General features: G+C 34.6%; 1 protein-coding gene across 1 annotated transcript in view; it reads right to left on the bottom strand.

The window, feature by feature from the left end:
• WDR72 (WD repeat domain 72) overlaps positions 1-2,297 on the bottom strand; it is a 109,328-nt gene extending 107,031 nt beyond the window's left edge. The window contains exon 1 of the mRNA XM_072402360.1: positions 2,153-2,297. Coding sequence (XP_072258461.1) covers positions 2,153-2,185 — 33 coding nt within the window. The 5' untranslated portion in view covers positions 2,186-2,297. The remainder of the gene's footprint in view (positions 1-2,152) is intronic.
• Positions 2,298-12,600: the final 10,303 nt, after the last annotated feature.

Below are 12,600 nucleotides of genomic sequence, written 5' to 3'. Positions count from 1 at the left end.
CTTGTTTGCCGTCAAATACAATTACTTGCCTTTGCATTCACAGTTTTATTCAATAAAAAAAAGATACATAAACTGTGTGTTAACAGACCACCTCTTTCTACTGAATAAAGGGAATTGCAGATCTATACCATACAGTGCATTCATATCTCCTTTATCGCTGGCCCTGTATTGTTGGCTTGTCATATTTACAGTATAATTGGTATATTATATAAAATTCTAAATATATTATGTGGGCCATGAGTAAATCATAGAAATCTTATTAAGCAAACTCACAAATAACTTGTACAGATAAGAAGGTCTCAAAGCTACCTTTACATAATTCAGGAATTACAAATGTGCTTAAAAAAGGGGGTTAAAAATGGCTAATTCATGTTTGTAAGATCTTTGAAGCATAAAAATTCAAATTACATCATACATGCAAACTCCAAAAGCCCAAAACTTTTTGAATAATTTTGAATAGAATGGGCTAGACAAATAGATAGATGGATAGATGATGGAAAGATTTGGTTCACCAATTCATCCTATATTCTACTGCTTAAACAGTTCCCCTCACTATGGGCTTGATTTAATAAAGCTCTACAGGACTGGAAAAAATGGACTATCATGGGTGAACCTGGGCGATCCATTTAGTCATTTTTTAAAAATCTAGTAACTCTAGTAGTTTTTCATTTTTTTAAAGTTCATTGATTGTAGTTATTTACATCTTTCTTAAAAATGATACATTGTAATCTTGTCCTGAAGGTCTTTTTCAGGCCCAAAGTCTCCATAACTAGACACCAATGGTGCTACAATACTTTTCAGTTGAACGGTATGGACAGATTCTCCATTAACAAGCTCTCCTGGCATTCTGCCACTACAGAACATTCACACGTCTACTACTGGTCTACTACTGGTCTACTACTGACCACTGTTTCGACTGCACCAATAAAATAGCCAAAACATTACACTGCTTCCCATGTGACCTCATGCTATCACAGCATGGGGTCTCTCCAGGGCCTGATTTATTACTGTTCTATACCTGAATATAAGTGGGAACTCTAACAGAGACTAATATAAAGAAAATAGCTGTGCTTTTTGAGTCTGGATAAAAACATGAAATTATCTAGGACTTTTGCCAACAAATCATTTACCTAAATGATGACGCATATAAGCAATATTATTATATAGCGCCATCATATTACACAGTGCTGTACAAAGTCCATAGTTGTGTCACTAACTGTCCCCCAAAGGAGCTCACAATCTAATGTCCCTATCATAGTCATTTGTCATCAATGTAGTCTAAGGTCAATTTTTGGGGGAAAGCCAACAACCTCACTACATGTTTTTGGGATGTTGGAGGAAATCCACGCAGACACGGGGAGAACCTGCAAACTCCATGCAGATAGTGACCTGGCCAAGATTCAAACCTGGGACCCAGTGCTGCAAAGACTGGAGTGCTACCTCTGAGGCTCACCCATGTTTTTGTTCATGATCAAGTTCACACCTCTTAAATCCAGTAAATCCAATGACGTGTAATGATTTCTTACATATTCCAGAAGTGGAGTATAATCTAAGGCTATTTAGATGTACACTGCACCAATATTTACCAACATATTAGTACAAATGTAACACAGAGAATTATAATTTGTATCCACCAGACAAATATAAATATATGGGCCAAATAAAACTTTATACCAGTCTGTTTTGTAATAAAACATATATAGGGAAGTGGTAATCAACAGGCAGAACATAAAACGTCTAATAAATATCAGACTGTGTTTATCATTGTCTAGAATACGTGGGGCAGGAAAAAAAAAATGTAGCACTTTCACTTTCATCAATTCAACACAAACAGGAATGACAGTGGGAACACCAAAATATAGGACTTTCTGAATGTTTAATAGCTAATACTACACTTATCTGTGTAAACAAGTTGTCATTGGCATACCCAGAGCCACCTACACAACTGCAGTAGACAACATTCACATAACAAGAATTAGACAAAACCCTGATCCCAAGAAGCAAATAGGAACAGAATATGTTACCCTACATTTTCCATTTTTTTATCTAAATGAAATAAATATAAATATATTTCAAAATCATATACATAATATTTAAATATATTTCTTTCTAAAACAAAAAAGTCACATAAGAGATCAGAGCTGCTACTTACATAGAGCTTTACCCGACAGTTTGTATCATTCATGGAAATAACTGTGCTGGAATTCCTGAAAACTTGATGACTTTGTATTATAAATTGTTATAAATGCAAAAAAAACTGCATGAACTATAAAGTGCAGATTACTATGGGATACATGAATTCTACAACCCTACAGGACTATTGTTAACAAAAAAAAAAAGTGAACTGTGTCTTTACAAAGGCAAACAGTGCCAGAGGCGTAATTGTGGCTAATGCAGTGGAGCTAATCATGACGTGGTTAAAAGAGTTAGGTCTGCTTGCTCAGGCATAACTATTTCATGGTTTTAACCCATTTATTTCTACAGGCTGAACTGTGATAGTTTTAAGGATGCACTTCAATCCGAAATTAATATTACATAAAGGAATTTATATATGACATTAATAGTATCCTATATTAATCCTAAGGGCTCTAATAATAATACAGGGAAGCAGAAATTCCCTCAAACTTTCCATCATAGAATCTTCCAGATCCATGTGTTTTATTAGCAGTAATTGATTCCTACCAAGGAATGTTTGAGGGAATATCAGATTCCCTGTTTTATAAATAGACCACCCTACAGTCAAAACCCATTTTAGTTACTAACCAATCAATATGAAATGTCAGTATGTAATGAGTATATGTGATTTACCCCATGCACTAATTTGTGTCCTGAAAGCAACTAAAAAAATATATATATAAATAAAAGTTATGCCTACATAGGTTATAAAGTAGGCTGATTGATTGATCCCCTATTGCATAGTATTAACATGAAATAAGTGTGAGAAACCTTATTCTGCAGATTAGATAAATGCACATAAATGCAGATTTTGATTCCACTCTGAATTTTTTATTCTGTATGTCGGATACAGGTCAATGTATTGAAAATTTAATGCCACAGACAGCCAGACAACTAGCTTTCTTCATAAATTCAAAAAAAAACTGCAAAAATTGGCATACAGTTAGGTCCATAAATATTTAGACAGAGACAACCTTTTTCTAAATTTGGTTCTGTACATTACCACAATAAATGTTAAATGAAACAACTCAGATGCAGTTGAACTGCAGACTTTCAGCTTTAATTCAGAGGGTTGAACAAAAAGATTGCATAAAAATGTGAGGAACTAAAGCCTTTTTTAACACAATCTCTTCATTTCAGGGGCTTAAAAGTAATTGAATAAATTAAAAAGCTGAAAATAAAATGTTAATTTCTAATACTTGGATGAAAACCGTTTGCTGGCAATGACAGCCTGGAGTCTTGAACTCATGGACGTCACCAGATTCTGGGTTTCCTCCTTTTTAATGCTCTGCCAGGCCTTTACTGCAGCGGCTTTCAGTTGCTGTTTGTTTGTGAGCCTTTCTGTCCGAAGTTTAGTCTTCAACAAGTGAAATGGATGCTCAATTGGGTTCAGATCAGGGGACTGACTTGGGAATTCAAGAATATTCCACTTCTTTGCTTTAATAAAAGTTGCCTCTGTCCAAATATTTATGGACTCTATATTGCTGGGCACCGGCAGGAGTGACTAATGCAAGAAAAAAGAATACTGGGGAGGTCTTTTCATGTGGCTTTGAGGGTAATACTGGAATTAAACACATTTTGTACAAAATAAAAGATAAGTTTATGTTGAGAAGCAAGATATCCAACATGTCACACCTTAAAATTTTGTACTTGCAAAATAAAGAAAAAATATTTTGCCTGAAATTATCAATAGGCAAATCATCAATTAGGATTACTCAAAAATGAGGAACCAACATTTATTTCTCTGTTTTCAGCAACTCAATTTACTTTTCTTCCCTCCCTCCATGAAGCCTGTTAGACCTCTAATCTGTAACATAAGTATGTAACATAACTGCAAAACAGGTCCTCCAGTACAGGGCGACCATGTGATGAGTGATGAGTGATGAGTGATGAGACTTAACTTTAACAACTTATTTGTTTCTTATGAGAGTTTTGAGAATCTGCAGTGTCTGCAGCTACAGAGACCACTGAGAGCTTGTTTATAAACTTTTTAAGCTAGTTCCAATTGTCTGGAAAACTGCAATGGTTGATTGTGGCCAGCCTTGAACAGCCAGCTGCTTCTATTGACTTGAATGAAGATGTGTTCCAACCACAGTGTTTGCTAGAGGACTGAGATGGCTTGCAATACCTTGCAGTGCAGTGAACCACACCGTCATTCGACTGAATGACAAAGCTTTGTCAAAATTCTAAAGGGTCTATATAGGGCCTACATAGGTGCAAACAGGAGTGGCTATGGGGTTTAAGAGCACATTTGTGAAAAAGGGCCTACCTCTTGTTAGCAATAGGTCCAATTTCTATAGGTCCAAAACACTTTTAATCCTAAAAGGTACAGAAAATTTCTCGTCAGTGTACCCCTAATGGATTATGTCATATTGAAACAGTTATTGGGTGCTTAGACCATAATAAACAGCCAACAACAGGCTAATATGTAGAAGAATGCCACTGTGTCTCCTGCAAACCCTTCTTTAAGCTTTTACATTTTGTTTTATTTGATGGCAAAAATCATATCGGAAACAAACAACAAGTGTCATTCCTTTTTCAAATTGTAAAAATACTTCTCTACATGGATTTGCTTTGTTGATATAATACTAATAGATCACACAATACACATGTGTTCTATACATACAAAACATCTTATTCTCTATTGTTCCTGCTAACCTTAGACCAGCCCTCTCTAACACTCCTGACTTGCAGAGAACAATACCACCTCACTGATACAAGATATAATCATAATAAACAAAGGTCAGCATAAACTGCCTGCTGACCTTCATGCATTCACTCCATGTAACTGTTTATTAAAAAAATATGCACAACATTTTAATCAGAATGTCCATCATCTATAAAAAATCTGTAATTATTATTATTAATATTATTAATAAACAGGATTTAGCGCCAACATATTACGCAGTACTGTACATTAAATAGGGGTTGCATATGACAGACAGATACAGACAGTGACGCAGGAGGAGGAGAAGACCCTGCCCCGAAGAGCTTACAATCTAGGAATAAATGTAAAAGTCAATACAAAAAATATAGATGTGCTGCTCTTACTGTTTGAGTTTTAGGGTAGAAGAGATTCTGGTAATACTACTACTTCCACTTCTGATTTGCTATACAGAGTGTTACAAAGTGTAATACTGAAATTGTCATCTTATGCAGGACCACATTACAAAAGGGAGTAAAACTACATGCACACAGATAAACATCGGTAGCCACAAGCGGTCATGCAATTAGCAACAAGCAAGCAGCTACAAAAGCTTGGCAGAGTTTTTTTTCCTTAAAAAATGCTTCTAAGCATTTGCAAGTCGCAAATACTTGTCAAAGAATATTGAAGAAACCCATTTGGATCAATGTTGACCATTTTTTAGTCTGCGTAAACTTTAAACTTCAAGTCAAAGCGGACAGTCAAGCCAGGGGCACACAGAAAGAGGTATTATATATATATATATATATATATATTGTATATCAGCTGCATTAGTGAGAGAAGGCTCAGAAAACCAGAGAACTTTAACAAAAAGATCTCATTGCTCTAATACAAAAGTTGCAGAAAGAACAAACTATAGATTTAGTTTTTGGGTTTGGGTAAAATTCAAGAAGGAAAACAAGTAAGCTAAGTTGGGGCGCCAGTTTACTCACACCTATTCTTCTACATGCTGGTGACAGAAGAATAAATCAATTATTTTACATTTTAATTTTCATTTTGTATGTAAGCCTCTTAAAAGAAAATTTAAAGTTTAATTTGTGATTGAGTTCATTTTATCTACTTTGGTTACACGGACTTAAATTGTCACTAATATTTGTGTCCTGGATCTGTAGCTGTATTGTGCATGGTGTCATAAAATAAGATGCTTTATTCCTGCAGAATTGGAGGGGAGTATAGCACGTTGGAGAGAAATATACTTCAGACTCCTTTAACATGTGATGGCTGCTCCATAGATTTAACTATAAATCTATTAGTATATGAGATGTGCCGTCATCACCAAGAAGGAATCTAAATGCTACAATAAAAAATAACTGATGATCAACCATAGCTTTGACCTCGACAGCCCATCCACCCACCTACAAAAAAAAACTGTAATTTACTGGGCAATATTATGAGCTTTAGTGGTTTCCAGGAGATGTTAGCACTTGTGACAAAAAAAAGTATGTGTTCAGAATTCATATAGCTCTACCATTAAGCAAACTTTTCATCATTTGAGTCAGTTTTCAAAGAATGCAGTGATCTAATAGCAGTTTGTAAAATACAGAATTTGCCATCCTGTGTTTAATATATGAATCCATTGTTAGGAGAAATAAGTCTTATTTTCACTTTGTTTTCTAATTAACAGGAGGAACCGTGCAGTGAGGTGAACCGTCTTTTCTGATCTGCTGTCCACAGCTGCTGTGTAGCTCACAGTGAAAGAAGTACAAAAAAAGAAAAGGTGCCCTTTGACCCAACCTTGCTGTGGGTCATGGACCAGCTGGAGGGGGTCACAAGGAACATGCCACGTGCTATGTCATTTTCTAGTAGGGTCTACTTTTTATTTGGCCATAATGTTTTGTTTTATGGATTAGCAATCACCATACTTCAACTCCACTCTGTCTCCTTTCATGACTTATTATGTAAATATTTAATAGCATTGCAGCGATGCGTTAGTTAAACACAGATTTCTGCTCTGTCACTGAAAAGCCAAAGGGAAAATCAACTGAGGATACTTGTCAATCAGCTTTGGCTATGCATTTGATTACTGAATTATATCAATATAAAAGCAGTTTACCAGATCCTTTGTGTAGGAAACAAATCTAATCATGTTTTATTATTTAACATGATACTACTTATAGGATCAAATTTGATCAAGAAATTACATGATCTACTTCTCACTTTTTTTGTCATTTTAGATTAAACCCCAGGTATTATTTTTGTTATCATTTGTGCTTCACTTGAGAGATTCAATTTGCTTTCTCACTAGTTAATACAACTGCACGTGAGAAGAAATCTTTTCATAGCTGTATATACTCAGATATAAACCTATTGAAATCTAAGCTGAGCTTTCATCTTTATCTGATAAAATGTAAAAATGGTTGACAAAAGCTTGGGCACCCGGATTGCAGTTGATGGGGTCTTTGTGGATGGGTTTGGGATAACACTCCACATTCCGAGTATTGGGTCCAATTTAATAAAGCTCTCCAGGGCTGGAGAGGATACATTTTTATCAGTGAGGCTGGGTGATCTAACAAACCTGGAATGGATTTCCTAAAAGTCCTTTGCTATTTGTTAGCAAATATTTTCAATCCTGGACCGAATCCATTCCAGGTTTGCTGGATCACAAAGCTTCACTGATGAAAGTGTATCCTCATGAGCCTTGGAGAGCTTTAATAAATCAGGCCTATTGGGTCTCCTTTATTTAGTTACTGCCTGCAGTATCATCACTAGCATGTAGGAGCGGCTGAATGACAATGCTATATTTTTGGCAGTTATGTCATGCACATTCATTGCTCATTTTAATAATAATATTTAATAAAAATAATAATAAATTTAACTAAAACTTATTCTGCCAATTATCCAAAAAATCACAGCAGTCATAATAGTAAATGTTATATCTACTATAGAATAAACAGCTGAATCTAGACACAAAGTGTTACCATCCACTAGTGTGTGTGTAAGACAATTTATATATATATATATATATATATATATATATATATATATAAATATATATATATAAACAAGATCAATTAAAACAAAACAGCTACAAATTTTTGTTCTTTCCCTAGGCTCTTAGATGAATAAAGAATATATATGTTTTGCCTCGCCCTTGTTTCAAATAGTGTGTAAGAAGAGGAGAAAGATGGGCTTTAAGAGATACACATAGGGTTGTAGGAGCATTTATCAATATTTATCTCATAACCCAACGTGTTTCCCTCATAATAATAAGATAATAATAAAACAATAGACGTGTTGAAATACATTGATAATATGACTTGTTTATAACAACATAAAGGACTCACAACAAGTGATAAGCACTTACTTGTTCGCCAAGGATGTATAGGAGTGATAAAACCCGTTGAGTGAAGTGCGAAAAGAAGAAAGAAGAAACACTAGCCTACTTTGTGTTCCTTCTTTTTGCACTTCACCCAACAGGTTTTATCACTCCTATACATCCTTGGGGAGCAAGTAAGTGCTTATCACTTGTTGTGAGTCTCTTATGTTGTTATATACAAGTCGTATTATCAATGTATTTCAACACTTCTATTGTAACATATGCAATGAATATAATATTATCTTTGAAACAGAATCAAGAACTTCCCTGAGGAAACTCTTTTGAGCGAAACGCGTTGGGTTATGAGATAATTATTGATACATGCTCTTACAACCCCATGTGTATCTCTTAACATGGATAATATGTACGGTATATTATCAGTGCATAGGAGAACTTTGTATAGCCAAGGCACTAGATTAGTTGATCTATGTTAAGCCCAGGATATATTTTTGTTTATGAAATTTATTATGTCTGATCAATTTCCCTTGTCGTAAAGCCCATCTTTCTCCTCTTCTTACCTACTAAATTAATACAAAGAAATTATACTAGTTAATCTATAATAAAGAAAAATCATTTATGACAAAAAGCTGACAATCTGATAGATCCCTGATCTCTACAAAATATCAGGCCCTGCTAAACTTCAGTTTACTCACTAATTTTTTGTTATTACTTAGTGAATGTGCCCTCTGATTCTTGGCTTCTCTGCATTACTTCCAGCTCAGATTAGAACATTTTCCTGCTATAGCTGTAAAATCATCAGTTAGATTTCTCAAGTTTCCTGACTGATGTTCTGTGATAACTTGTAGATGCTGAACACATGAAACATTTGACACAATGTTACGAGTAGACCATTGTGGTTTTCATTTTACATAAACAATTGTATATCAATGTGAATAAAAGCGATAAACCTTTATCTTTATCTATATATAAAAATATAACTAGTGAGGGTACCTTTACACAGGTTAATCTTTTCAGTCCTCTAGCAGCAACTGCAATAGCTTTCTAAACTCTGTGAGCTAGGATTAAAGGTGCTGGTGGTTACATTCAATAGTCAATAGAAGCAGCCGGTCACCCAAGGGCAGCCAGAGGCAGCATGTTACATTAGGCATTTACAGCCTCAAGCCAGAGCAACTGCCTATAATCATTTGAATAAATTGGTTCCCAATTCCCCCTATTCAGCTGAATGGGAGCAGTTGGGTAAAAGGTTGAGTCTGCGGGAGACCATCATAGTAAGCCTCAGATCTGAAAATACTATAACAGTAATGCTTTGGCACAGCTAAAGTTTTTATTTTTCCCTATGCCAGCAAATATTCACCTTTTTGAGTTCAGTTCCACTTTAAACTACACCTGTAGCCTTTTTTATTACTTTGCTAACTGATTTTGCATGTCATAACAGACACCTTTAGGTGCTGGTACATAGGTTCAGCTTTCTTCCACTGCATCCTAGAAATCCTGAACCCAGGGTGATCTTATAATGAAAATCCCAGTTTCAGCTAGGAAGGCCATGATTAGTCTTAGCCCTTCCTACAAATCACTGGCATCCCATCACTGCAGTTCATGACCTCATTAACAGATAGTAAAACGCAGGAGATGGGCACAGGCATGGTTAACACTCAATAAATAATGAATGTTCTTCATCAAATGCTATAATAAAAAACTACAAAGCTCTGGAAGGTTTCACTGATCTGAGTACGGAAAACTGAAAACAAACTCATAATTATAATCAACTATCTGAGCTCTATTTATAAAGCAGTGAATATGACATTCACCAAGACATTCCCTGGAGGAGAATCAGTCTCTGCCATTGAAATACATGGACCCAGGAGATATTCCACCAGAGAATGTTTTGGTGAATTTCAGATCCCACTGTTACACTTTTACATTCTGCTTTACAATTAATTACATATTTCACTTTTAAATATGGGAACACTTATCCTGGGCAACAACTGAATTCTATTAACTTCTCTGGGCTAGGAAGTAAAGTGAAAAATCTCCAACTGCACTCAAAAATATTAATAAAGAAACAATATGGGGAGGGCTGGTTAAACTTTCCCTAGTCTAGCCAAGGCTTAAAAATGGCTACATATAATCAATACATCATTTTGAGTATAGAAAAAATATATTTTGATATATAGAAAAAAAACTAACTATTGTGGTACATGCCTTTAAATTGTCAACAAATATTTTCCCCATTACCTGTTCATTGCTTCTCCTAAATATGAATGTGAAATAACCGGTTTTACCCTCCAAGCAATATTGGGATACCTTATTTAGAAAGCTTAAGTACATATTGAGCCAGTGTACTAAGCTATAAATGTTCACCATAATTAATATTTATTATAGTTTGCAGATGTACCACAACCTAAAAACAAAAGGATAAACAAAGTATGTAATAAATATTACAATATAAAAGACATTGGAAGAGCAGCAGCGCCACACTGTGGAGGATTCATGTCACTGAATCCGAAACCAGAAAGCAATATGAGCACATAGTAAAGAGACATTTATGGATACATGATTCATACATGATAATACCATCATGTGTGTAACACAAATGTAATAGGGAAGATTTACATAGAACTATGTAATCACATCATTTGGTATAATGATTGAAAACCAGCCCTGCTCACAAGAGGATTTATTACAACTTAGGAAATTAGTAATGAATACAGCACAACTAATGGGCATGAAATAAATATTAAACAATATACTTGTTATTGTTTTTTATTCTAAGTGCCATACACACCTAATTTATGCATGGATATTAATGTTTTTAAATTGTACTGCTGTTCATTGTAGTATTAAGTGGTGCAGATACAATCTACCTGTGTGCATCACTAAAAATGTTACCTTCATTTGGCTAGTAAAGATTATCCCTGAAAAGCAAACATTATAATGTATATGTAAAGGAAATCTGTACTGATAGAACCATGGAGGTTACCATTACTGATTTGTATATTATATTTTAGCTGCCTGGCAGTATCTGACTTTGAAGTTTCTGAAGATGCGGATCACTTTACAAAGAGTGTAAGAATGACTTATTACTCTGTAAGGAATATTTAACTTAGCTTAGTGAATGTGATGAAAATTCACTTTACAAAAACACCTAATCACATGCAAGCAATTTTAAAAAAGGCTTTTGGATGCAAATTCTTTTTCTTTTTACTTGAATTTTGTGTTTTATGATTTTTGTATTATTGTTCTCTAATGTTGGATATGTTTGTTCTTTTTTTGTTTTCTTTTGTACATTTGTTATTCTCAAATAAAATATGGAAAAAAAACAAGATTTTGTCACTTCATTTGCAAATCAAACCCATGAGCTAGAGCAGGCATGAATATTAGAAAAGCTGTGGGACTTTTAATCTTCATACTTGTTTAGTAGTGACTTAAAATACTGCAGGTACTGTATTTGCATGCTAGCCAGGGGATTAGTATTTTGCAAAAGGTGAGATCAGGAGTGGCAGAATCAATGCTTTCTACAGTAGACCTGCACTTAAAAAAGCACAAAAATTTAGGAAATATTGAGAAATGCTAGTTGTGTATGAGTGTTTTTATATAAAAAACTTTTTTATTTATGTAAAATTTTCCTGTATAACCATTTTCTTATGGTGTATGGTCTTAATTAATGCATAAGTATGTATAACATGTATGATTTGTATACACTTAATGTAGAGCTTTTGATATGATATGTGTCTGAGTGTTACCCTAAAAATCTACCCTTTGCTACAAAGCCCTGGAAGGTTTATATTTTCCCTTGGCCTTCTGCTTGACTGTTTTGGGAATTGCTCCCACAGTTTTTCTTCTACTTAAATGTTTCCTAATGCAATATATTCCTCCCACTAGAATCAGGAGTTGCGCAATGTTGCCTACTGTTTAAATATATGTTTATAATATATTAATGTCACTATTATCATGTATTAGTTGTTTTTTCACTTAGTTCAAATTCATCCTTATTGCTGTAACTGTAAAGGACTTAAGTTGAAAAAGCAAGATAGAGAAGTCAGGAAATGACTGGCCAGTACATGTTGCCACTTTCCTAAAAACTGGTAGATGCCAAATTGTAATAATTGATGCAGTAAAATAGAATTTGCATTAGCTCAATATTGTGCATAATAAATCATGTAGATGATGCAAAGGTTATTTCAATTTTGTAAGACTTTCCTCCTTAAATTCCTATTTACCTTCATTCTTCTGAATTTAAAGGGTGAATTTCTTCAAAATTTCCCTAGGTATTTAGGCCAAGTTCACATGGGAAGTGAAGTTGCAGTGCCGTTACCTTTTTCTCATGCCAGTGAACCATACCTGCAGTTGAGACTCTAAATGTAGTGTCTTACCCACTGCCAAATGAATGGGGGCAATAGTGTGCTGCTCAGTTCTGCCAAGGTGTCAACCAATGGCAACCACT

The sequence above is a fragment of the Pyxicephalus adspersus genome, chromosome 2 (genome assembly GCF_032062135.1).
Source record: "Pyxicephalus adspersus chromosome 2, UCB_Pads_2.0, whole genome shotgun sequence".
Taxonomy (NCBI): Eukaryota; Metazoa; Chordata; class Amphibia; order Anura; family Pyxicephalidae; genus Pyxicephalus; species Pyxicephalus adspersus.
The sequence above is the reverse complement of the archived record's forward strand: the minus strand, read 5'-3'. Positions and strand labels throughout refer to the sequence as shown.